The sequence below is a fragment of the Tinamus guttatus genome, unplaced genomic scaffold, assembly GCF_059628265.1.
Source record: "Tinamus guttatus ecotype Peru unplaced genomic scaffold, ASM5962826v1 Tinamus_guttatus_pri_ptg000530l, whole genome shotgun sequence".
In the NCBI taxonomy this organism is placed as follows: Eukaryota; Metazoa; Chordata; class Aves; order Tinamiformes; family Tinamidae; genus Tinamus; species Tinamus guttatus.
The window spans coordinates 5,730,330-5,758,195 of record NW_028289064.1 but is presented as its reverse complement, the minus strand read 5'-3'; the positions used below and the strand labels follow the sequence as shown (position 1 = coordinate 5,758,195).

Below are 27,866 nucleotides of genomic sequence, written 5' to 3'. Positions count from 1 at the left end.
ACAGTTTTAGGCAATGTTCTATACAATCAAATTTGGGTAAGCGAGAGGACAGGTCATTTGGATGATAAAAGATGACCTTGGGAAAAATCCCTCTGGAATGGCCTTTCCCATTTTATTGTAACAACTTCTAGCATGGAGGTGAGTGAGACATTCACTTTGCTTCACTGCTGCATGTTGCATCTTGGAAGGGGACGAACATTACTTCATTTGTACTGCAAAATAACTTTACATGTAAACTCAGAAATCATATATTGTACACAGCTCTGAAATTCAGAAGTATCCCTGCTTTCCTAGTAATGTAAACAGTAAAATTCAGAGTTAAATTTAAAGGGATAATCCATAATAAAATACCATTGCTTAAACAGTACAACACAAGCATTTAAACTTCAAATTCCCATTGAATTACAGGAGAAATGGAATTTCTATCAGTGTGCACATCTTTCAGGAGGGAAAGATGAAGCTACTATTGCCCAAAACTATGCGCTTATTCAAATAAGCTTTTTTTTCCACTTGCAACATTATTAGTTCCTATACTGCAAGAATATAAAACAAATGCAAACTTCAGTTAACAAAGTGAAACAAGCAAGGTTTTCCCTTAACGTAACTTCACCGTAGCAAAAATGTACACGTAGCATGAAGTACATGTTAGCTCTTTGTAAGGTAAGAGACATTAGCTCTCAGATGTCTGAGAGTCTCAACTTCCTGATGCTGAAAAAGAGAAAAAAAAAAAAAAACAGGAGAGAGAGAAAAAAAAGGGGCAGAAACCCAACTGCTATGAAGCTATGAACGGGAAACCCTGCTGGCGCCAAGGCCTTTCTGTTGCAGGATTTTTTAAGGAGTGCCAGTGTGCAAGTTTTAAGTAACATTCGCCGTAAGGTTTTTATTATTATCATTATCATCATGAATACTGTCATGTATCTTTTAGTTCAAAAAATAAACTGATCCACAGTTTACAGTTTGATACCCCTATGGTAGGTTAGACATGCATGTACCTTTCCCCACCCCACCCCACAGCACTTTGCTCATTTATTCCGTTTCAGACGGGAGCATCAGAGTATTCCTGTCACAGTGCACTCTGAGAAAGCTGATCTATTTAATTTAATTTTTTTGCACACATGAAAGAGTCAGAAATAGCTAGAACTATGCTGGGAATATCAGGCAGCTGTTAAAGCGCGTATTCCACCCCACGTCAGGCATCTTGGCCAGCAGATGTAAACAAGGGGGTTGCTTTCTGCGAGATGAGCACTTCTCTGAGTTCCTTTTTTCCCTACACTTGTAGCCACTGCTGCTGTCCCCAAGTCCTGTGTCTGTCCCGTGTAACATGATGGGTTACGTCAAGATGTTGGCAATAAAGTCCAAGAAGCGCTTTGAATACTGTTCAGGATTAACCGTGGAGATTTCGGCACCAGCCTAGACAGAGAATTGAGCGGGAAGAAAAGCAAGAACCAACATTTTATTCGACGTTTGGCACTGACAGTGTTACTCAAATGTCATTTGCAGGCTCAGAAGCAGATAATATAAACCCAAATTGCGGTGGCCTCGAGCAGCACCGCAGCCTTCCCAGACCCTGCAGGGTGCAGCGATACCCTGCACCCAGGGCAGTGTCGGGAAGCTCCCCTCTCCCCTTCCTTTACTTCTCACTGTACTTCACTCCCCTGCACAACTTCTACCACACACGTAACTGTTCTGCCCGCAGACTGTGCTCTGCTTAGCAGCAGTGTCTTTGTATAGGGAAGGCTGGCCTAGCACAGCCAGATCCGGTGAGCTGCTGCTCCATTAATAGATATTGCTATTGAAATATTGCTATCTGAATGCCAATTGACCTGCTTTGGAATATGCAGTAATAACAAGTCCTAATTATCCCTAATATTATTTGAGGTTCAGAGTCTTAGCCACATCTGTACCTATGTTCTCCTGATTTTACAAAAGCAAAAAAAAAAAAAAAAAGGGCAAAAAAAGCCCCGGATGTAATTAAAGAACAAAGTTCAGTTTCAGGTGGCTCAGGATGTAGACAGTGAAATAAATAAAAATGGTTGTACAAAAGTTCAGTAAAAATATTTAATCACAGCCAGCTTTAATAGTCCTAGTTGTTATTTACAACATATTTTACTCCTTATTTAATCCAGAACTGTGATTTTAAGTATGCTACACTCAAAGTTCCTTAATAACTGCCAGATAATGGCTGCATATGGTCTGCATCAACTTTCAGCTGTTTTGAGAGCAGAGAGAGTAATGAGAGCATTGTTTTGGAGAGACAAAAAATATCTCTGCACGCCTGGACAGGGCTTGTTGTGAGAATGCTAAATCACTTCATGTTATAAATGAAAAAGCTCCAACTTCTTTTGTTAAAAAAGCACCCAACACATAAAGGCCTGGTCCTTCAGATACTTAAGACAGAGAACAGATTTTATGGTAATGAATGACTAAGGTCTTGTTTTAAAGAGTTTATGACATTTGATCCCTAAAATCACTGTATAGTGATGACAGGAGATATAATCCTTAACTCCGTACGACTGGGATACTTCACTGTGATTGTCCTGTAGCTGCTGTTAAGCAGCAATTTCAGTGAAAATAGAGAAATCACTGAATGGTCTTGAAGTATTTAGTAAGTACCTTTTATGCTTAATTTTGCAAATTGTGTTTTTTACAAGTCTTAAAAAGCGAGCTGTGTCATATGCCAAGGACACAATTTTCAGATTGGCTGTACCAAATAATGAAACCATCACTAGGATCCCACATGTTAAATCACATTCACAAGAGCTTTTATAGAGCTATATAAGAACACATGTCTCTGTGAACAGCTCCCTTGGTTTCCAAGAATAAGGAACATCTCACAAACTTAGGACGAAGTCCTAAAAAGGCAGCATCTCACCAGCATTCTTTATGGGCAAGAACACTGCACACATCTGGAAAGGGAGCTGTACTCTCACTATGTAATCTGTAGCTGTTGTTCTATATTTTTGAATTACGTGTTAAACTAGAAAAAAAAAGAAACAAAAATCTGATCTGTTTCCCCCCCTTTCCAAAGACATCCTGAACTGTGCTACACCAACATACTAAACAACAAATATGCATAAGTGCCACCAGAATAAGAGTGAAAAAAGCAACACAGATCCTTACCCCATGCTTAACTGTTTTTGCAGCATGGGCAGCTTTCTTTTTTGCGTCATAATGAGTAAGAATGTCAATAATGGCCATAAAGTAGATTTCCTTCCGAGGTGCATCTGCAAAAGGCAAACACATGGTGGTAAGAATGGCTTTCCATCAGACGAGGCTATATGAGGATCAGCAGCAAAGACAGGCCAGTCAGAGTCACAGACTTTGTAATGGAGACCCTTTGTAACTGAGAGATTAACTGCGTTCATATAGAATGCAAATAAAAGTGAGTGAGTGTAAAATAAAAAACAGCATACAGAAAAAGTAACTATTATTCACTAAAAGTAATATGGGTTACATGTTCTTTCATGGTTAATATATATATAGAGAGAAAAACTATGACGTTTTATATGAAAGGTGGTGTTTCTGTGTCAAAAACAAGATGAAATTTTATATATATATATATATATAGACACAGCATTCCTCATCTTGAACAGTCAAATCATACTTAGTTTTATGCATTAACATCAAACACATTTTCAGGCTTCTTATGCGAAAGAGCGCTTCTCACAAGGCTTTCTCTGCTACAGAGACTTGGGTGTGAGAGCACACAAATTTCCAAAAAACGACGCCAAAACCAACTAAGTGAAATACAAACTGGAATGCTGTTTGCTCACTTTCTTCTGGAGTGCTTTTAACAGTATTAACTACCTATCAGGAAAATGATATTCACTAAATTTCACTAAATAAATGAGAAAAAAAAAACTGAGAACCACTGCATGTAAATAGTTAAATGAGTATATGAGTTGCTTATGTAGTTGGTGAAGTACTTCACTGTAACCTCACCTCCCAATATACTTGAGAAATATATTCAGTATCAAATCTGGGCATTATAGGCATCTTCTGCTTTCTGCTGCACCAAAGAACAACTCATTTTCTCTTCTGTAGAGTGAATTACATTGTGCAACTTAACTTTGCTTTTCTGTGGTTAAGAAGTCTCTAGGATTCTGGGGTAAGAATCAAAAAATTTCAATGTAAGAACATTTCTTATTGCTTACTTTCATGGGATTTTATTCCATAAACATCAATAGCTGGATCAAATTCCCCTGGAGCCAAAGGCTGTGAGCTGTTGAGTGTGTTTCCCGGGCTGTCTGGAGGGGTTCCGATAGGGTGCGTGCCATCACTCTCGCCTTCATCTTCTCCATCGTTCTCTTCACACTCTACTTCTTCCTGTTCAGCTCTTTCCACATCATGAATGCCAACGAGCAAGCTGTAGTCCATGAGTTTTAGCTGAGCAAGAAACTAGAAAGTGATAAACAATTTGTCAATATCCCTGGAAAATGTAAGCTCCAGTTACAAACACAAGAAGTTAGGTAAAGATGTCATCAGTCTAAAAAAGCAGATTCTTCTAAGAGAGAACAAAATGGAGGATTAAAGGCTAAACCTAGCAGCAATATACTTTATTAAGAGGTAGCAACAGTACATAGTTCACTTACAGTTTAGAATTATAAAAGCTGTAGCACACTTCCAAAATCCTCAGGTAAACAGATTTTTTCCTACAGTGAAGATCAGCCCTGGGTGAGGCAATCACTGTCACGGTTGCCTAGGGTTTCAATTAGGGCTATTTTGGTCACCGTGCAACATCCAGACCAGACTTTGTGCTATCAGATGGGTTGTGTGTTGTCATCTGGCACTAAATTCCACCCCTCCTTGGAAATCCTTATTAAAAAGTCATGAAAACAATGTTTAAATATTCTAGCAGTAGAAGCGTAGTGAAGTTTTATATTGTGAGGAACTGAAATGACGGCTGCATTCTCTTCACGGTGAAAGGCTCACGATTTAAATCAGATAAGCAAAATGTGAATGTGAACAAGCATTTTGATTGAAGACGGGAGTTTGAAGAAAATTGGAAAGTGAATATGCTTGGTGTATGTACAAAGCGCTGGGTTGAGGGGAACAGGATAAGTCAGAAAGGTGAGAGAGATGGAAATACAGGAAGCAGAAAAGAGAGCAGGAATAAGCAAGTTGTTCAGGGGGTGGGGAAGGGGATGGCAGAGCAGTGCTGTGCTGCAGCCTGAAAGCAATCCCGGGGTTTGGAGCTCGCTGTACAAAGACTTGTGGAACTGGAGCTTACGGTGGGCGGGTGGGCATAGAAAGAAAGTGCAAGAATGAATCATTTCCATTGCTGGAGACTCCAATGGGCTACAAACAAAAAGTTAGAGTAGACCAAAGAAGAAGAAATTTAAGCTAGACTTTATAACAGATAAGAGAAATATAAAAACATTAGAAAAAGAGAAACAGTATAGAGTTTGTCAAAATAACAACTTGACTATGAATTCAAGTGCTAGAAAAGATAACATGAAGAAGGAGAGTGAGAGGAGACTTTAGAAATAAAGAAGAAATTGGTTTCTACCAGTTTTAATATATTAAAGCGAAAGACTCGAATAGATTTAAGTTTGAAGAGACACTGAGGATACCCAGAGCAGCTGCCTCGTAATCAACACGGAGGTAATGAATGACATACAATAAGAGCAGATGAGAGAGGCCAGAGGCGATGGCGTGGAAAGACTCGAGGCACATCATTATGTTCCTGAGAAACACTGACAGAGGGAGGCAGCGAGAGGCGGGGAGAGAGAGAGAGAGAAAGAGAGGGAGAAAGAGAAAGAGAAGGAAAATCTACCAATAAACGTAAAGGAAGAAGAGTGTGAAGGGGAACAGACCCCTGGGAAAGGAGTAGGCTGCAAATCAAAAGAAAATGGGTCTTGGGCAAGAGTGTGCTGCTGAGGACAGCAGAGAGATTTAAGAAAATCGGCACAAAGAAAAGATTGTCACATTTAAAGGGGAAAAAAATATATCCTTCTGTGCTTTTTCCCAGGACAGTTTCAGTGGAATGGGCAGGCAGGAAAATGAGGCAAGAGAGAACTGAAGATAGCACTGGGTAAGAAGATTGCAAAACAGCAATAATAAATATTTGTCTATTTGAGCATATGAAAGGAACATAAGACTTGATTATGAGAGCAATACTATACAACAAAAATTATGTAATGACAAACAAAAGCAGATATAAAGCCATATATTTGAGTATATTACTCCATAATATGTTTGACTGTAAATAGTCTTTGATAAGATAATGATAACACTAAGTGCAGTGCATTTTTTTTAGACTAGTGAAATCTGAGTGCTTATGCACTGGGTATAAACTGCATATTCTTAGTTATCTGACAAAAGCAGAATGACCAATAAAAGGAAAACACCATTAAAAATAGCTTCCTGCCATTAAATGAGCTGTCACATCACTTCACAGTAGTGATCTATGTGTATATTCAGTGATGATCTATATAAATTTCAAAACCATAAAAAAATAGCCCCCTAAACATGGTATCCCCTTGCATTTACAATTACATTGTACTTAAAATTTACTATGATGTAGATGATAGCACAGAATCCACATCCTGAGGCAAGAGTGTACTCCTACATTCAGCGCACATATTTGAAATCTTGTCTGAAACTGACCTACTGTAATAGTTTTAGTTAGCAACAGCACTACATATTAAAGGAGCTTGTGCTCCTTTTTAAGCCCAAATTAACTTGTATCTTGAATTGTGAGACTGACCGAGCAATTTGATAGCCTAATATATTTTAAATACAAAGTATTTTCATTTTATCATTATGAATTGATGAGAAGCCAGCTTTTTTTCAAAAGCAAATTACTGGGTAAATTCTAAAGTTACAATATTTTATGTGACTATGCAGCAGCTTTTGAACAATATTCAGATACAGATCTGAAGAACAAGTAAATTCAATTTTGACTTCATTCCTTTTGATATAAATAGTTCAAAGTTTATTAAGCCACAGGGCCATTTTGATGTCAGGCTTTGGTCAACAATGAAAATGGATTTTAGGCTTTGAGTTTAGCGACTGCACAATATTGTCTTGAGCGTTAACACAGGAGAGTTGCAGAACTTGAAGCCAAGCTTCATGCACTAGTTAGCTCAATATTTAGTTTCCCTTATTTCCTGAGTAGCTTTACCAATTATAACAAAATATCTTTTTAAAATCACATAGTAAAACACCACTTCTGTACTGAGTATAGGCTGCATTTAACCAATACAAATTTACAAGCGAAAGCTGCATTAAGATAATGAGTACAACTGCTGTATACAAATTTCCAAAGCAGTCCATTAGTGTGATCCTAAAGATGATTTAAAACTGGATTACTAATATGAAACAGAGCAGGCACAGCTGTGAGGAGGGGAACCTACACTGTCTGTTATGGTTTACAGTCCACATGTGGCCTTAGCTAAGGTCAATGGCTTTGGTGCACCTCAACGTTCTCCATCTGTAAAACACCACTAGCAAAGCCTGGCTCCCCCTCGGGGATGTTTGGGCAGACTGTGCTGGCAAAGCACTTGGGTGCCAAGTCATGCTGTTACCACCATTTTAGCACTGCACCACCAAGGTTGGGACAAAATATGATGAGCTACGGCATCGAGGTTCTCTCTCCTGTGCCAACGAAGCAGTGATCAACTCCTGAAATACAAGTGCTTTTATTTTATGAATTACAGCTATGAGTTCAAACATATCTGTAATTTGCTGCATATTTTAGTGACATATAACTGAACGGGTGCATTCTTACCTCAACATCCTTCTTGAGTTTTTCAAGGAACATCTTTTTGTTGTTCTCATCAATATGAATTTTTTGGCCATCATTAATAAAATCATTGTCTTTGAACGTCGGCAGCTCTTTGGCCTAAAACAAACCAAAACCTACGTTCAGAGTCCAAACACGAGCAGCAGCACAATGAAATTGCCCCGTCCACCTGGGCCCACAGCCGAAGTTCACGCAGCCCCACCGGGAGCGACACCCTCCAAGCCCCAGAGAAACCGCACAGCGTTCGGAGCGCTCCAAAGAGGGCAGCAGGGAGCGGAAAGCCCCGCGGCCTCCTCAGCGCTGGAAGCACACGCACCTCCATCGCATGCAGGTCTGCACAACGACAAACAGCTATTTGCTTTCTTACTTCATCTGTGGTGCACGTGGCCTTGTAGGTGTAATTTTACTGGGAAAGCAAGAAGTTTAACTAAGACAAAATACCAAACCAAATACTTCATTGCCATCTACTGTTCAAGTCTGCGCTTCTTCCAAGATGTCATTTTTCAAAAGTAAGTGAAAGTTAGTCCAAGTGAAATACCTCTATATCTCTTAACAAAGGGCCACCACATCAAACCAATGGGCTTTGCATTACATGTTGCATAGCTACTGTGAAAGTTTCTATGTGCCTAATACCAAATAATTTTATATACACATATACATAAAATCAGGTTGAACAGGAACTGTGTAATACTGCCCAGAGAAGACTTCTACCTTTCAAATGTTCAATGAAATGCTCTTGATATTGGTGCATTACTGGATTATCTCCATCTTTAATTCTCCGAACAGCAACAGCATTAAGCAGAGAGAAACGTATCTGACTGGTGTAGATAAAGTAACCACTGGTTTTAGTAAGTAACCTAAGACCCCTGAAACTCGTTCTGTTCTCAGAGGGCAAGGACTGAAAATTTACTTAAAAAAGTCTAACAAAGTCCAACAACAAACAAACAAATAAACCTGGTCCATCCTGGACTTATTTGCTCGAGGAACCCAAAAGTAAAGTAGTTTCTACAATTAGGGCCTTTAATGGCCATTGCCTTCTTCCTCTCCCACCAATTTAGTAGGAAGATGGGGCAGAACAGGTTTTCTTTACAAAGAAAATGTCACAGGACATCTGAGCCCTGCAGTGCTTGATCCCCATGAACTAATTTCCTGTGACTCTGAAAGTCCTTCTGCTAGGAAAAACAGGCAGCGATCATGAGTCTTCTGCGTGTTTAAGTGGTCTGACACTGCTGGTAACCTTCCTGAGAACAATATTTTTAATGGTTTATTTTCTTCTTGTAAACATGGTGAAGAAGAGAATCTCAGAGGTTCTTCTGTCTTGACCAGAATTTACTTCTTGAAAAGTGCAGAATTAAAATGTGAGACCATGGCAGACCCTCCAGTGCTTTACATATCTTTGCAATGGTGTAATTTTTTTGCTTCTGGGCTGCATAGAAAGGACAATGAAATCCACAGTTCTACAACTATCCACACTTATTTTCTTGAACTTGGAGTTTGTGGCTTGCTCAAGAGTCCTCAATGCTGCATTTATTTAGAAAAGTGATTCTTCCAGTAGCTGCTCAAAAACATTTAAACAATATAATTAGATATTAATAGTTATGAATCCATGCTAAAACAACCCAATTCCAACACATAATGAACTTTGGAAAAGGCTAGGTCTGAGTTTGGTAGCTCTGAATTAATTACTGTGTTGTTTCTAGAATAATCTAATGTGTTAAGATACCCTCTAACTTTGCTCCAGAGTCCTATGTTGGTTTAAAATGAAAAACACCCTGAGCAGCTGAGATGGAAGGATAATTGTTATGCCTAGAGGACTCCCTTCCTTGGACAGTCATCCTGAAGTGCTCTGCTGGGTAATTTAAATTAAAACACAGAGGCAACGTGTCAGACACTGCTTAAAGCCAGCAACGAGTTGTTTACTACACCACAACAGCCGACTGTGCAGCGATTTTCTTTCTGGCCTGCTCCGTAAGTGGTTTAGGATTCCAAAGGAAATATCAGATAAACATTCCAGACCAGCAGCTGTGGACAGTATCATGCACAATGGAGGAAAGCATCCCCTAGATGTGGGCTCATTCTGCAGAGGCGGCACTGGGGATAAAAAGGATGTCACCAATCCCAGCGGCTGGAATCCAGTGAGTGGGATGTTTAAGAATGGAGAGGAGACTTGGATGAATTAATTTAAGATGAAACAGTAATGAAAAGTATGCAAGAAACCAAGCTCCCTTCTTTCCCAGCAACAAAGTCACTGAATATCCTCTTATTGGGATTTATTTTGCATCTAGTATATCCAAATTATTTATTAAACCAGGCAGAGATTAAGCGAAACAAACCCATTAACACCAAAAGGGTTTATTAGTCCTGTTGAAAATAAAGCAAGGAGGTGGTGGGGAGGCACAGAGGAAGGATGTGCTTGTGGTTGAGACAGAGATGTGGGGTTATTTCTAGACTGCGCCACAGACTTCCTGTGTAACACCAGCACAGCCGATTACCGCTTTGTTTGGGTGGTTACGGCGGGGGGGAAGTATTTTTTTGCACTGAAGACAGTGGTCTTCGCAGTAAAAATAAACTTAAACTGCAGGTGGTGATGTTTGAGGAAGGCATCAGAGTCAGTGTCCCCACGGCCCAGGTGCCACGTTCCACTCCACCAGTGCCTGCACACCTATTTTTAACGAAGCTGAGCTAGCAACGCTGACGCAGGCCCCTCGCGCGTGTGCCGTCACGAGGCCCAAGGGGGGCTCCCAAGGGCATCGGAGGCAGCAAGAAACTCGGCTCTTCCCGAAAGTCAGACTGCTCCCTGCCTCGTGCGGGTCTCCCCAGAGCCCCCGTGCACCCACCGCCGCGGAGCTTTGCGCCTGTGAGTGAAAAGGCCGCGCTCAGGCATGGGAGCAAATGGGGAGACCTGGAAATAAAAGCAGAGGGTCCAATATAAGAACTCAGATCTAAAAGGCCACGTGCTAATCGCTGCCCTCGCTACATTTGTGCCATGCTTCCTGGCCCACACTCTTCCCTCTTACCCTCTTCTTGAGTGTTACTGCACAAAGCTTTTTTGTGTGAGGCAACGGCATTCTCCATATTGATATAAAGCTGAATCGCACTAGGGTGCTGGTTCCATCCCAAATGTTACTAACAAAAGCCAGTGCTAATGCTAATAGCATTTCACACGGGAATTAATGGCTTGAAAAGTGGTTTGGGAGTTTAGGAATTAAAATTAGGAGAGGCTTTAGAAGGTACTTAAAATCCACAATGTATGTGTTCATGCTGAAAAATTCTAATGAATACATTTTAATCTTGTGCACCTCAGTAAGAGAATATAGAAAAAAAAACATGTTGTGGCAGTTTAAACCACTGTATCTGAATGAAAAAAATGGAGGCTTAGCTTTAATGAAATAATTGATACAATTAATTTTTAATTCAGTCTCAAATATTTCCAATGAAGCAAAATCTGTGTTAGAAAAAGAATCTCCTATAATGTAATTCATTATAATGAACATATTACTATCATTAAAGAACTAAATATTTTAAGAGCTGCACAGGAGATGAACATCTAACTACTTCCACTAAATTAATAATAGATTTTCTTTCTGAACCATCTCCATCATTTTTAATCCCCTACTTAAAGATGCATGAAAGGCACAGAAGATTTTACAAATAAGTATTTACTTATTAAAAAAAAAGCATGTTATTTACACACTTCTGCTTTAGGTTCTATATGTTGTCATGGTCACAGAATATTTTAATGATGGAAAGATACCACTTTCTTTGAAAATGCGGAAGAGTAATAAATGTTTCCTTGACTTATAAGACAGAATCTGTAAGGCCATTTTCAAGCCTAAAATCACAAGGAATTCATCCATGGCCTCAATGAAATAGTTTATGAAAAAGATTTCTTGAAAGGTAAGAGCCAGATGTGAGGATTTGATTTCTATGTGAACATGGAATAGTTTTGTACATTTCTTAAACATCTCAATTCACGATCCTAGCCTAATGTGATAAAATAAAGATTAGTATCTTTTTTCTAAAAAAACTACTTTTCTGCAGTATGACCTAAAGTAACGATAATGGCTATCAATCCTTCTGCATCTTGGAGTAAGCCTCCTGCAATAGCTGTAGGTGGAGTCTCAGGATGAGTGTTAGACCAAGACAAGGGAAGAAGAATAAGAGTCTTCATAACCTGGCAGCGTCTTCTCATCCAACAGAGGCAAAAAGAGGTTGCAGGAACAACAGTGAATAGCAGTGCTACTGATAGTTTGGGAACTAACTTGACTAATGAGTCGACTTATTCATATAGCTAAGCATTTGCAAAATTGGACTTACAGTATATAACTTCTGAGAGTGGTATAAAACATCTGCCAACAGTTATGATGCTCATCATAGCGTTCTCTTCACAGTGTATGCTTAGCGTGTATGTTTTTTTTCAAATTAGAAACATCAGATTGACTTTAGACTTTTTGTGCTTGCTGCATGCATGGAAGGTAGTATTTTCAAAAGGGTTATTATGGTACATACAGTTTGCAGTAACCTTGTGCAAGAGGAGGCCTAACTAAACCCTGCTTGGGAAACCTGGAGACTGCAGCCCCTTTCCTGTCGTGGTCGAGCTCAAGCTTTTGTGCTCCTGCTGCCTTGCCCTCCGCAGGGATTTCTAACCCCCCAGGGCCTGCAGCCCCACGAGGCACCACGAGGTTGTAAAGGGCAATGGAAACGGAGCATTAACCCAGGAGAGGGGTCTGGGAGGAAACCAGCACTGGAATGGCTTTAGTAGGTCCAGCAGGGATTGTGCAGGAATTTTAGATGGATTAGGAATTCCAGCATGGATGAAGCAGCACTAAAATAGTAAGCATGTATCTTCTCAGTGCTCAGGGAATGCATGTACAATCACCCTGAGGGTTAAGGTTTTCCTGCTGCAAAATAAACACTCTGCATATAAAATATAAGACAAAGATTCCCTTTTTATTTTTAAACTTAGGGAAAAGAGACTTTTAAACAAAATACAACAAAGAAGGGGGGAAACCAGAAATTTGTTTTGCAGAACAATAACAGGGTAGATGCCATATAAAGGCTAGATACTGAAAGAGGGCTCCCAACTCCAAAAGCCTATTCCTGATTTTGCTATGTGTTGCAGGGTGATGTTTTGAAAGTCATAAAGTCTCTATATGTCAGCCTGAGATTCATTTCACAGACAGGCTTCACGTGTCTTGTGTGAGGGAGGCACATGAAGCAGACTGCAATCAATACCAAAAATAAGTTAAAAAGAAAAAGAATAAGAAAAATACTGTTCTGGAATTAGAAATTTTAATTTAGCAGGAAGAAATATGCGAGATTTTGAAATAATTAATATTGAATCAAGTTTTACCTACTAACATCAAAAGAAAAAAAAATCAAGCCTCAGTGAGCTTGTCAGTGTGCTCCTGTGTTAAAGTCCTTCTTCCATTAGCTGTAATTCAGCTCTCAGATTGCTTGCTGTATGTTGTAATATATAGGATAAAAAGTGTTTTGCTACATCTAGCAGCATCTTCCAATTTAATTATCAAAGCTAAGTAATTTTCATGCAAGTTAACTAATATATAATAGCTGTCAATTACTTTTTTTAAAAAAAGAACCTTCAATACAAAATATTTCGTTCAAATGAACTTACTGCAGTTTTAATGTATTTACGTTTATTTTTAAATAAACTGATGTAGCATTTCAACTAATTTAAAAACATACGATTTCAAGCTATGGGATTGTTCAAGGCAGATGAAATATGGTAGGCCTATGTTCAATTCACTTAGGTTTTATTTTTCCTCTCCAAATTGCCTTCGGAGCTGCTCAATCACTAGCACCATGCTCAAGTTCTTTAGAAGTACAAGCACACTCAGCTGTAAGGGCTCATTTCATAGCATAACTGTGAGCAGAGAGACCACCAGGGAGTTCTGCATTATTCCTGTTTCACTTAAGAGGGCAAAACTGTCCCAGGCATGAACAGAATATGCCCACTATTAATTAAAAAAATAAATAAAAGGGAGCTAAAGACTGAAAAAGAAAAAATAGGAGCAGCTGTCAGAACTTGACAACTGTTGAAACATACTGTTCTTTTAAATTCAAGACATCTGTAAGGGCATGTTATGATACTTGTTGCCAAGAAAGCGATGCCTTTATTATTAAAATAACACTTGTAATGCAAATGAAAGGAGTTGTGTGCTAAGGTGAAATCTAAGGGATGGAGCTTGTCTCCACGCTGATTATCACAAAATATTGAAATGACAGTTTCAGAGCTTATCATCAATATGTTAGGATATTAAACAGTAGAAAACAGTCAAAGAGAAGACAAACTGAGAATGGGACAGAACGTAACATTCTCAAAGTCATTCCAGCATCTTTTCTTTCTTAAAAATGGTTAAAAAATGTTTGAACCATAGTACCTATTTTATACTACAAAACTGAAGCAGAAAAAGACTCTCTTCTTTCTGATTTGATATTTCAAGGTCCATTGAATTATTTTGCATAACTGATTGCCTCTTATTTATTAACAGAGTAAATACCAAATAGTAATAAAAATAAAAAAATCAGAAACATCATCATTTTACCCAAGTTTGCCATTTCAAAGTTATCTAAAATTCTCAATCTGCATTAGCAAGTGCTAATGGCACTGTTTTTTTTTTTTGTTTGTTTTTTGTGGTTTCAGAGTTCCACAGCTGTGAATGTAGCTAATGTAGAATTCAGAAAATAATTTGATTAGTTGAATATTGACATTAGAAATCAAAAATTAATTGCAAAAAGGCCCAATAAAACATCACCAGGTATTTTAGCCTTATATTTTATCACTCAAAGCTTCCTGCTTTGTGTTTTTTTTTTTTGTTTTTCACATGCGAATAGCGGTGTATGCCTTTAGAATATGTAATTACATAATGCTGTCATTAATTTGGTTCTGTTATTGTTAATGTCATTAGGAGGAAATGCATAAATTGATGATTTAATTTGCCTCTGGCTAAGAATTAGCTTGTAAGTTATCACACAAGGGAAGTATTTGAGATTTTCTGTTTTGTTAAATCATTCAAAGCAATTTCTCGAGGCATGATAAATAGGAGATGTCAAAAGCTCTTGAAAGTTTGCTAAAAATGCCTTTTTTCCCTCCTTTTTGAGCTAAAAATTTCCAGACAATATCTTCAAAATTGGCGCAATACTCCTACAGGAGACGACAAACTAGAATAGAACAAAAATTTTAAAATAGCAACATCTACATAAGAACAAAATGAAAGTGAAAAACGTGCTGCAGAGCTCCCACTTGCCAGGTCTGAATGACGGATCCATCTACATACTTATGTCAAGACAGTCCTCAAGGCCCTGAACTTGGGAGCACCCATGCACAGACATATCTCATTGCAGGTTTGAAACCCCAGCTTTATCATTGCTCATATAGTTTCAAGATCAAGCTTTCCTCGCTTATTCACAGAAATACACAAACACTCGTTCATAAAAGATTAAAAATTGTGCTTTAGAACTGCTTGAAATAGTTTACATAAGTAAACTCCTACAACTCTAATGCTTGTTGTAGGAGAGATTGAGATCACAGTGACTATGACTATTCAAAACATCTGTAATAAAGACAAATGACAGTGTATCCTGACCTTTTCCAAATCAAGAAAGAAATTCCAAAGTTTATTCCAAGAACAGGTAATAAGCAAAATATGACACATATTCCTAAAAATCAGAAAGCATAAATGCCAAATATCTATACGGCATCCATTATTTTATAGCTGAATATATATAATATTAAATTTTACATTCCTTTTCCAAGTGTTAATATTGAAATCTGAGCTCTCTTCCCACTCAGATATCTTGCCTTCCTCACTTATATCAGATTATTTTAGTACCATCAGCAGAACTTATAAGACACCGAAGGGTTAATCCCCCTGCTTTAAAAAACACTAGTGGCTACACTACCAAACAAGGACAAAAATAGACTGTAAGGAAAGGACAAAGACCATTCAAGGCAAGATCATGAGGGGCCTCGTCTAGGTCAGCAACATAGAACTAATGCAGATAACTGTAGCTTCAAGTGGCATTTGGGACAGTTTAGTTGGATAATGCTGGAACATGAATTCATACCATAAGTCATTCCTTAGGAAAAAGTGGGAAAACCTTACATAAAGTTTTTCACATAACTAAAGTGGTAGCATGGACTGCTCTTACTCCTGGTGTAGCTGTGGGCTCGTCAAAGACCTGAAGAGGCAGGTGTGGTGCATCTAATACTTAAGAAAACAAGGATCACGTCCTTAGAGATTTCATCCGAAATCCTGAAATCTAAGAAGTCTCCCATAACAGCGATGATACCTCACCTTCAGTTACCTGTACAATGTCTACACAAACTTCTCTCAAAGTACTGGTGTATTTTATTGAAATCTGAGAGAAATGTGTATTTTGAGAATACTAAATTTTCCAAATGAACCAAAGTAAGAGACATAAAAAAAAAGGGACCAACTTCCTTTTAAAGTAAAACTGCAGCTACAGAATTGGAAGGAGAACCTCTCTCATTATAGCTGCATATACATCCAAGTTTGTCATGGGGACAGTGGTTTGCTTGTCTGTACACGTTGTTACACACCCAGCAAAGGTTCTCACAAATCAAAGTTTGATTCAACTCTACCTTCACATTACAAGTGGTGCCATGGCACATCATTCCATTAATTGACCTGGATTATCCATAAATGTTTATTACTAAAAAGCAAGAAAAAAGCAAGATGAAGAAGCAGGAGGAAACAGAAATTCCTATTTTCTTTTTTTTTCTACAATAGGCAGATTCTAAAGATGGTAAGAAGGGGAGAGAAAAGGGGAAAAGCCGGGGGTGGAGGATTGGCTCACTTACCTCTGAACCCTCACCACCATTACAAAACAACACTCAAAGGTCTGCAGCAAACAGAGGAAAGACAAAGGAGGGAAAGAGGCAGAACTCAGGAGGGCAGCATAGGATGGAAAACAAAGACAAGGGGCAGACAAGCAGTGATTTTGCAAGACCTGAGTCTAGCTAACGTTTATGTAACTGAAAAATAAACCAAAACGCACCGTACCTTTTCTTTGTCACTGGCTTCTCGAGCCACAGTAGAGCCCTGAAACAGAAAAAACAAGGGCATCTAAAAATGTGCATATCTCCGAAACTGATGTGAAAACTTCCACAATAACAGGTCAAGTAGGAGCCAAGCTCTATCTTTCTAAACTTGAGAGCTGTCTTAAAGAAAGGTGATGCAGTAGGTGGAATGGCCCACTCCCTTGAACTACTGCAATCAACTGAAGAAGTTAGATCATGGAAGAGGACACATTAAATCCTCAATGCTCCACATCTGTGGTCTCCTCCAACTGCTGGCATTTCTTCCTCACATCTCATCCCAACTTTGAGAGAATCACACTGGAGGTTCAGTTTGTTTAGCAGTCTTCTGATCTTTTGGTGCCAGTTAGCTGCCATGTTATGGAATAATCTATTTTATACAGTTATTTGGACATATTTAACAGACATTGGAAAGTGATGTTGCAGTATATAAATTAAAACATAAAAGATCAAAGTATAACCAGACAAAAGCATCTTACGGTAACATTAAGTCAAAAAAGAGAGACGGGACCAACAGTAGATCTACCAAGATTTTGTCCGGTGTTTGCCAAAGACATTTTGAATGCTGTAAAAGACTTATTTCCCCTTAAAACTAGCAAGCTATATGATACTTTCTATGTAAGCTGAAGGTGGGAAAAAACACTCTACATGTTTCTCTCTGAGTTTCTGGAGCAGGAAAATGCCCTTTCACATAACCAGAGCTTACCCATCACCTAGTGGCACTGCAAGAAATAATAACTGTAGTTATACCTTTAAAACATAAAAATGCTACCCTGTTGATGTTGAATGATAAATATATAAATGAGCTCTGCATTTTTTGGGAAGATGTGCATTGAGTAAAAATGTGCAGGAGTGGAGTTGAACTACTTTAAAGTACTTGAGGAGTTTCAACAATACCTCTGTATTTCTATATTTTTTCTTTTGTTTGCAGAGACAGACCTAGAAAACTAGATAGGGAAAGTGGATGAATATTACAGTAGCTTTAGTTATTCTGTATGGCACAGCAAGCAGAGATTTCATTTCACTGTATGAAAATAAAGCAGAAAATGAAACCAGGTAAAAGTCTTTGATATTTGAGTTCTTTGAGCATACGCATACTATTTTGTATTGTTTTCTCCATCTGCTAAGGAAAAAGAGGATTTACAGTAGTCAAATTAGGGAGATTGCCAAATTTGATATTTAAGTCATTTTAATAATGCTTAGGACAACACCTTTGAAATCCTTTGCTGATCTGTAGTCTCTTAGTATCCATGCTCTACTGGCTCTCCTGCCAATAGTACTGAACACCAACAGGTCAATTCATAATAATCTGGAAATCAGTTCTCAGAAATCAGCTTGTGTTGAGTATCTACCAACTTCCACGCAGACAGTCCACAGTAGGAAAAGCTGGTGCGACATGGAGCACCGCACACCTCTGGAGAGGGAGAGCTAAGTGACCTTCTTCCAATGAGCTTCCAGGTACCAGAATCACAGAGTCACTGAGGTTGGAAGGGACCTTTGGAGATCATCTAGTCCCACCTACCCCCTTGCACAAGCAGGGTCACCTAGAGCACGTGTCACAGGGTTGTGTTCCAGGTAGGTTTTGAAGGTCTCCAGAGGAGGAGACTTGTGCAGAAGGAGATACACTTGCGCAGTTAAACATATCAGAAAGAAGTAGCTTTCTCAATGGAGACTCTGTGGGCTGATAAATACAATTCCTTACGTAGGGAGACTGAGAATATATTTTGAGCATTCATTCTAAAATACTGTATGTTGATTATTGGTAAACTTGCAAAGAGGAGATAAAGAATTTGGAACAAAAATAAACCACATTTTATGATAAAAGCAATAGCAATTCCGTAATCTAGCCTGTTTTCTTTTTTACTTAAATTTGATGAAGCTTTTGTAATAATAAGTAACATTCTATTGGTTTAAATGATGACATTATCTAATCATTATCTAAAAGCTCTCTGTTGAATCAGCTGTGGCTCTCCAAAATGTTGAAAAATACGTTTAACAGGATTGTTATCGTATTTGTCTGAATGTTTCTTTACCTTTAACCATTAGTTACATTTAACAAGCATATCTGGTTAAATTGCATTTTTAAAAATACTCACAATGTACAATTTTTCTAAAATCATTCCTCAGTTTTGCTAACCAAATTTTTAAAAGTCAATAAAACCATCTAATTTTGGTGATTATACACACCTCAAATTCATTAAAACATTGAGCAATAGGCTATTATCAAGACTAACATTTATGTTTGATATTTTAAACTGCTTTATTGCTTATTTCATTAAGTTATTTCTCACCTTTAAATCATATTTTCTATAAACAGATAAACGATGGCTGAACACATTTCTCGTAACAACCATATATACTTCGACTCCATCAACAGTAAGCCGATACATGCCCAAAAACTGGGGAAGAAGTGTATTCCCATGACACTCCACAATAAACTGTAGAAACAAGAGAAAAAAACAGAAATAAGTGTGTATATATGTATGTACGTATGTTTCTATTCTTTTTTAAAGATAAAACTCACAGAAACAGCACATCTGTTTGCTGAATATGTTTCTGTGGGGACAAATCTTCCAAAAATCATGCCAAGGCAAAACCCTTCTTCAGGAGATTATCCTACTTCCAAGCCAGTGTTAAAAATGAATAAACAAATAAATCTTGAATTGATTAATTGAAAATCTTGACTTCTGCAGATGATCTCATAGAAGGAAGAGGCTCCTTTTGGCAGACCTGTGCACTCTTCTGGTCCAAAAGAAAACCAAATGCAGATAGCACTTTTGGTACTGATCTCAAAAATGATAATTATTACTTTTTCAAACATGACACTGCTGTGTTTTGCATACTGTTGTCCTAAATTTTCTTTAATTTGAAAATTCTCAGCTCTCAATACTTCTTTATCATAATGAACATTTACGGTTTTCTGTCACCAACAAGGGATATTATTTATTATCATGGATTTTCTGCTAGTTCCCTTATGATGCCTACCTTTCAGGGTCAACACAGTTGAGCAGCAAAACATATGGTACTTGTTTTTTTTTTCTTTTCTTTTTCTTCTTTTCCTTTTTTTTTTTCTAATTTACACATCACTATTTCATTAAGATCTCCTTATTCCATTGCAAATGGACTAGTACCCTTGAAAAGACTTGCCACCTGGTTGATTTTTTTTCTTAAATCACCTGCCCTACCACTAACAGTTCAAGGTGGTGTTGAAAGACTACTGGTGGAAGCAGAAAAAGTACCAACTACTTTGATGACAAGAACTACTGAAGAATGAATATTAAGTCTCAGAATAAAAAGCTCCATATTATATTAACCTAAAACCAACTCTAATATCTCCACTCATATCAAATCAAGGAAAAGTTAAGTGACAATGCTGTAAAGCAGAGAAGGAATCAAGAACTTTCCCCTTTCTATTACTACCAAATCCCAAAGAGAAGAACTTGGAAAAAAGTAAAAATTAGGGTCCTAAAGAGAAAATGAAAACACTGAACACTTTTAAAAGCAGGTCAGCTTTCATTTTTTGCTGAATACTGAAGACTCTTTTTTTTTTGCCAAATGCTTTATTAAAGGCATTTTCCCCATCTAATACAGCACACCTTAGAGCCAGTTAACAGAATAAGCAATCTGAATCCTTTAATAATGTTGCTTAGTGTTTGATATAGACAGTATAACAAAGCTCTTGGAAATATGAAGATTTTCCAACTTTGGTTCCTCCGGTAATTTTCAGGAATTCCTTAGTCTCACTTACTTTATACTGGAATCTGCATGTATCAAAAGCAGACTTGTCATTTTTAAACTGCAAAATCATAAATAGCTTTTGCGAAAGGTTCAAGAGTCCTGAAAGCAATCCTGTCCAGCAAGAACCAAAGTGAACGAACAACAAAGCTTGAAACTGCTGACTGGGAATTGAACAAAATTAACAGGCCTGACAGACGAGCTCTGCTGCCTTCGTTGCACCAGTTGAGGATATTGCAACACCTTCTGCCTCGCCTGCTGCTTTCCTGGAGGTTATAGCCCCCCTCACACTCATGCCACAAATGCTCCAGGTCACAGACTATCCCTCCACACTCCGAGCGCCTGGGAAGGGGCAGAACAGCCTTCGTTGGGAAGGAAGAAGTTGATCCGCCCCAACGTGCAAAGCAGCTTCACAGTAAAAGGTCACAAAGGGAAACTCGGGACCGAGCAGTGCACACAGAGGAGCATGTTGCATTTGAGAAGCACTTTGGCTTTGTTTCTAACCATCCAAAAGGCTTTAAAATCAGAGTTCTTGGATTACAGATTTTTGATCATAGGATAGTTAACAACCTCACAAAGCAGTTCCGATGTGTTACAAGATACATAGCTCATTCTGCCCATCAGTAATTTCTCTTAAAGATGTGATCAGAAATTGAAAGTAGAACTATGAATACTGGGGTTCCAGAAAACTTTTTTTTTTAAGTAATTCCTATTATTCAAACTGCATTGTTAATTTGGTTATAAATATCAAGTACTTGACATATATTCTAAGGATACACATGTTTCTAATATTTTGGAAGGTTGGGAATGTTGTGCTCATAAAAACACTTACTGAACGATTCGATTCCCTCTCTAGGGAATCTGCAGTTTCTGCAATGATGTTAAAAATGAAACCAATTTCTCAGTTTAGTGTCATAAAATTTCATGCCATTCAACTGCTTAAAAGATCCATCTGTTTCTAAACTTACAGCTCTTAACTACAGAATCTGAATTCCTGGGCAGTAAGAGAAATACTCTTATTCTCTTCTTCTGTATGGGGAACTGAAAACACAGACACTGAAATACTTATTCAAAATTACACAGAGTTTGTGCCACTTGCAGGAATGGAGCCTAGACATCCTGCCTAGCAGACTATCCCTTATTGCCATCTCCTCTCAGTTGCTAGAGCATCGTCTTGACACACAAAACATTCCTTCAACTCTAGCTCTTGCTACAACTTTAATTTTAACCTTTCTGGTCCTGAGTGTCCCCATCTGTAAAAGAGCAATGGCATTAACACAGAACATATTTAACAAAATCATTGTAATTACATTAAAAAAAAATCTTTGTGCAGCAGAATGTGACCCCCTCCCAAACTATATTGCATTATGCAACAACAAAAAAAAGGGAATTCCTGAAAGTGGCTTACATCCTATTTATTAATTAGGATTAGCCATTGGCTAGCGTTGTTGTTGCATTGTGATGTTTTACAAATAAATCAGTGTTTCTAGCATGGAACAGAGTGCATGAGAAGCACTATTAGCCAGCTCTTCATTTGAAAAAAGGACTTGCCCGAGTCATTGCAGACTCCTGTAAGTCTCCAAGTAGATGAAATACTGCAACAATTCTTTCCTACTTGGTGCTGACTGCCATTGCCATTTAAAGAACCCCTAAAATGATTTCGTTGTTTCCCATGACAGCATTTTTATCCTGTTGGTGAGACAAAAAGGGATGAGGAAGGAATGGCACTTGTTTTCAAAATCTACAAGGTTGGTCTAGAGCTTCCTACCTTTGAAACTATCAATCCCCCAAATCTGCATCACAGAGGAGGCAAAACGTGTCATCTGTTTGGGTGGGAGTCCAGCAGGACTTGCACTGGTGACTGTGGTTGGCAGATTTCCAATTTGTCCATCTTGATATAAATGAAGTAGCAATTTAGTCACCTCAAGGTGCTTTTTAGGAATGTTTTCCTGAAGTTTCCCACTCACAGCTGGAATAAAAGTGAGCCTAGAAAATAAGCCAGTACATGCTTAACAGGACTGCTAAATTTTAGTGAAAGACCTTCACTCCTTTATGTTAATTCTTTCTAAAAAAGAACATTACAACAATTCTATCAAGCAGCCTTGCTAAATATATCTATAGCACTTAGCTAACACATTTACAAGTCCTTATATGCAGAAACAAAATCTATGTTTTTTAAGAGAGTGTTATAAACACCCTATAATTTTTCCTTAATTCATACAAACAATTTTGATTTTTCTGCACTGCACAAGGACACTATTACCATTAACAAAATAAAGTATCATAAGTATGTTGACATATTTGATCAGCTGTGCAGCATGTAAGCTTTCAAATACGTGATTGTCTGAGCTGTCTTGAACCCCATGCTTGCAGTGAAAATTAATAGGAAATTCTTTATGACCTTAAATTTTCAGTAGCTTTTCTATAAATACAAGTTCAAAAATCCTTAATAAAAACAGGACTTCTTCTATCTCATTTCACATTAAAAAAAATCCTCCTACTTCGCCATGACAACCATAGTAAGCTACAAGACTAAAAGAAAGAACAGTGCATATAAGAATATGGGCAAACAAGCTATTTAGGGCTCTTTTTCAAAAAAAAAAAAAAGTATGTAAAATTCTCCTACTTCTCCCCTTGAAAATAATGTGAGAAATGTATTTGACATTAATGAAGACTAAATCCTGAGTTAAACCCATCTCAATTCTGTAAAAACTCAGCATTGCTAACAGGAGCTGCTTTATGCAAGAATGCTCACTCTGTTCCCCCTCTAAAGCACTATCTCTGAGGTTTTCTATAATATGACTAAGGCAACACAGAGCTCGAGCTATTTAATACGTAAACGACAAGTCTATGAACTACTCAGGATTAATTTCTTTAAAGACACTGAACTGTATGATACAATTATTTAAAAACATTTTTGATATTGTAAAAGACAAGAGGTTGTTACTACCTTTTTTGCACTCAACTTTCACATCCTCTTGCCTGTAATCAAAAAAGCATCCTCCAACGTGCTGCATGCGCATATCTTTGCATGCGGAATCGCCCCCTCCAAAGGGAGATTGTGTAGCTGTCCAAAGAGTTTTGTCAAATTTCGGAATAATATGTTCATCTACATTCACCGAAGATTACTGCCATTTTCTCAAGCCCTAGTAATTTCACAGCAAATTATCTACTGGGCACATGTGAACCACTGAAAGAATCCCATAGCTGAATTAAAAAAAATCCACAAAATCAGAATGTTGTAACAGCAGTAGGTGTAGAATTTCAAGGCATAGAAAGTTGATTTATTCTAATAAGTCAAAGTAATCTAATTTAATGAAGAGTTCAACAAATTCACAGGTTTTAGGATACAAGCCCTATGGTTCACAGCCTGACATTTTGTGTTGTTTCAGATTGGGGCCAGTGTTAATTTTACTTCAAATTAATCCTAATCCAAATTTGACCACCAGGCACAATTATCTAGGCTATGGATTCTAACACTTGATGCCGTTATCATCAAATGAGTCTACTGGAACAGCAGTGTTGTGGACAGCATTCACGATTTGCTTGTATGTATAAAATATAATTTTATATATTTCTATAAATATATATATATAAAACTCTTGTTCAAGTCTAGGTCTCAACAGAGCCAGTACAGGCAAACTCTATAATTTTGTGTTGTTAAATATTAAAACATGAAATCTCACATCTTTCTATGATATCTTTTTTCAATAATAACTACAGACCATGGTGGTAAGACAGGGACGTGCAGGCTGAATTCCATCTAAATCCCATGCTGACAAGTTTCCTGTTTTCAGGAGCACCTCACTACAGGAAACGGTGGCCCTATAGACTTGAGGGGAACATATACTGTTCAGATGAGATCACATATTCTTATATTTACTTTTTCTCTGTTTCCATATAAAATTGTTTCATAGGACAGTTATAACAGAGCAAAGGCCATATTTTATGCAGCTTCTTGATCCACGAGAAGAGCTGGCTGAAGGGCTTTTCTCAAGTATTTTAGCAAATTTTCCTAAAATCTTCACCTCTTGCATACCTACCTCTAGGACATGCCAGGACAGTGGAGGCATGCTTCCTCACTCACATGTGCATTTATATAGCAGCACATTATATCGCCTTGCTTTACCCACCTCTGCCTGCCAAGGTACATACAGATGTAAGTCACGAGGAAAGAACGAAAAGGAAAGAAAAAACATCATGCAGTAATGGAGCCTGTGCACAAACTTAAATGCTGCCCTCCTTCAGCAAGATCCTGGCCAGACGCCAGCCTAGCACGGTGCCAACCCCTCGATTTCCTTACTTTCATTTTCCAACCTCCTCCAGTTTGTGTAATGGTTTTCCACCTACTTATGGTGTTAACCTTTTATACTACATCCCAGTAAATAACCTTGTGTCATTCCTTGATTTCTGAGCAGCCCTGAACCATGCTCTTAGTGCCCTTTTCCCCCTTTCCCCCTTATCATCTGTGCTTTTTCCCTCTCAAAGCCTTCCTGTTCCTTTTCCCTTTTTCTGCTCCACAAGCTAATGTCCTTTTCTTCCCCGCTTTGTTTTCTCCTTTCTGCTGCCGGGCACCTCTTTAGCTCATTCCATTCTTCTCCATTTCCTTTTCTTTCCTCCCCTTCCAGCTGGCCGGCAGTTTCGGGGCTGCCCGTTGCTATAGAGACCAGCGGCAGCGATGGGGACGGGTGCAGTTACCTGCCTGGGCAGGGAGCGGGCGGACAGGAGGGACCGCGGCCTGCGGGGAGCACCGAGGTACCCGCCTGCTACCCCAAGGCCTCCCCTCCACTCGCTTTGACGGAGCTTTGCAATTTCCTTATTTCCTCTCCTTAAAAACACAAAAGTCCCCTGTGTGGCAGCACCAAGGAATAATAAATCCCCTTTGAAGCCTATTTCAGTGAAAAGAAAAAAGGTGTGCAAAAGCTCTTTTTTTTTTTTTTTTAGAGAAAAAAAATTGATCCAGCCTTTGACCTACTCTCAAAGAGCAGGAGATTACACTTTTGCATCAATTTGCAATAATTTAATCTTTAAAGCAACTTTTAGGCACTGGAAAGGACAGGGTACATTGCTTCAGAAGGTAGAACATTTATCTCCAGAATTTTATTCAACTGACACTGATTTTCCCCTCAAAAATCCAACTTTTAGTTTATAAAATATGTATACTAATATCTGCATAGTATATTCTCTGTTCTACATAAACTACTAGGTTAACTTTTGTTCACAGGACCAAACACCCACAGGAGACACATAAATGTAGCTTGAAATTACAAGCAGGGTATTACCTCCTCCTTACACCGAAGGTGAAACCCTGACAATGTACATGTAAAACATGACCTTGCAAATTGACACTTTAACCTAAACACCCCATCTCCAAGTCAGGCATTCAGGCTGAAGACACATTACCATTTGTGTGCTAAAAAGACTGTACTCACTCTTTCAGAAAGTTCAGAACATCCTGTTATTGTGCTCCTTAAAAAAATTGTTTTTCCCAAAATAAAGACCATGTAGTATAACTTCCTGAATTAGGATTTTTTTTAAAACCCTAACAATAGTATTTTAGAATTTTTGAAATGGCCTAAAGCTACTGCAATTTTTGCTGCAGTTACTAACATGCTAAACCCAAATCTGCATGTTAATAACTTATTAATCAAAACAGCTTTTCACATTTTTCTCCCCTATATCTGTGTCAGAGACAAAAATGTGACATTAATCTAACGTGGAGCTGTTTGAAGGATGTGTAAGTCTAGGGTTGAGTCCTAAAAGAGGAGTAGGATCTTTTTTGATGTATTATTAGTGGAATGAGGGAATGATCCAAAGCACTCGCTCTGGCACTTACAACAGAGCTCGGCCTTCAGGCCCAGCCCAGGACAGCAGTCCATATGTTCTGCAGGCTGCAGCAACTGCACAACGTTGAAGATGCCTCTAACCCTATGCCTCAGAGGGCAGCGCTGCTCAGATGCCTCACCACAGAGATGCCTGGCTCTGAGGAGCCACGATCTGCCTTCAGACTTACAACCCAAAGCAGGGATGATACGTAAATTATCACAATGATCCAATTTAGAGAGCAACTTGGACCAAAAGCATGGTAGAAAAGCCCCCATAAATTCTTTACCCTTGAGTTAGGAAATGTAGAGACAGGTCTGACTCTGCTAAAGCTGCTGGGCATGGTAGAGGCACTGCCCAGGAGCTCTGTCCTGCACCACAGCGGGGACAGGCGTTACCTCTACCGAGAATGTTCTTGACAGGGAAGTTCTGCACAGTTACCTCTGCAGAAGAGAAACTTTGGCCCACAGGACCTCAAGGAGGTGCAGATGTTTGATGCTACTCCTTTTCTACACCAGTTCCAGGGGGAGGCAGGAGATGAGCTTCCCTAAATCCACTGCCAAATCTACGAGTCCCTGTGTGCAGGGGCTGCCTCTGCCCAGCACAGGGGCTTTTGGGACAGACCTTCGAGGAGCTCAACTCACACTTAACACCACCAAAAGGAGCCAGCGATCAACTCCAGTTTACTGATCCTTCCTCTTGTTGTCAGCAGCAGAACTTTTAAGCAATACTGCACCAGATCTGGAGGCATTTGAAACGAATATTTGATTTTGCCTTTGATTACTATTTAAATATACAATAGTAAAGGGTCTATGATTAATACTATTAACATGATTGATTAATTACAATTTTTTAAATGTCAAACTGCTTCTGAAATTAGGTAAGCAGAAGTGCAATGATTTTTTCCAATATTTCAAAGTCCGATTTGAGCATATTGCAATAGGTCTAATGTATTTGACAAGTAAACGATACGCAGTTGAAAAAATGTCTGGAGAATTGCTAGAAGAGTTCTACTCTCTTTACTCTGAAATGACAGTATATCAATAATATAAGCAGTTATAACAGCTGCAAGTTATCAACAAAATGTGACTAAAAGCAGCATTTCATACTATGTATCAGAAAATACTAGAGCAGTTAAAAACTGGCTAGTATGGAAATTCACAGCATAAAAAAGTGTTATGTCATATATATTTATATTTACCACATATAAACCTAGCTGATTCATGATCTAGGTCATTTTGTTTTCAGAAGTATATAAAAAGCTGGTCTATGCAATACGGATTCCATAGTCAAGGCATAAATGACAACATGTTTTGCAGCTTCAAGTGTGGAGACATCTATTTCCTCTATTTGTCTAGGCCACAAGAGGTAGGCTTCTTTTGGGGGCATTTTATTTTATTTTATTTTATTTTATTTTATTTTATTTTATTTTATTTTATTTTATTTTATTTTAAACTTTGCAAGAGAAATGATGAGCTC

General features: G+C 38.3%; 1 protein-coding gene across 1 annotated transcript in view; it reads right to left on the bottom strand.

Annotated features, from left to right (window-relative positions):
- Positions 1-213: 213 nt before the first annotated feature.
- PIP4K2A (phosphatidylinositol-5-phosphate 4-kinase type 2 alpha) overlaps positions 214-27,866 on the bottom strand; it is a 94,924-nt gene continuing 67,271 nt past the window's right edge. Inside the window, exons 5-10 of the mRNA XM_088533979.1 lie at positions 19,121-19,267; positions 16,795-16,833; positions 7,733-7,846; positions 4,155-4,398; positions 3,121-3,224; positions 214-1,410 (exon numbers count right to left, since the gene is read on the bottom strand). Coding sequence (XP_088390105.1) covers positions 1,330-1,410; positions 3,121-3,224; positions 4,155-4,398; positions 7,733-7,846; positions 16,795-16,833; positions 19,121-19,267 — 729 coding nt within the window. The 3' untranslated portion in view covers positions 214-1,329. The remainder of the gene's footprint in view (positions 1,411-3,120; positions 3,225-4,154; positions 4,399-7,732; positions 7,847-16,794; positions 16,834-19,120; positions 19,268-27,866) is intronic.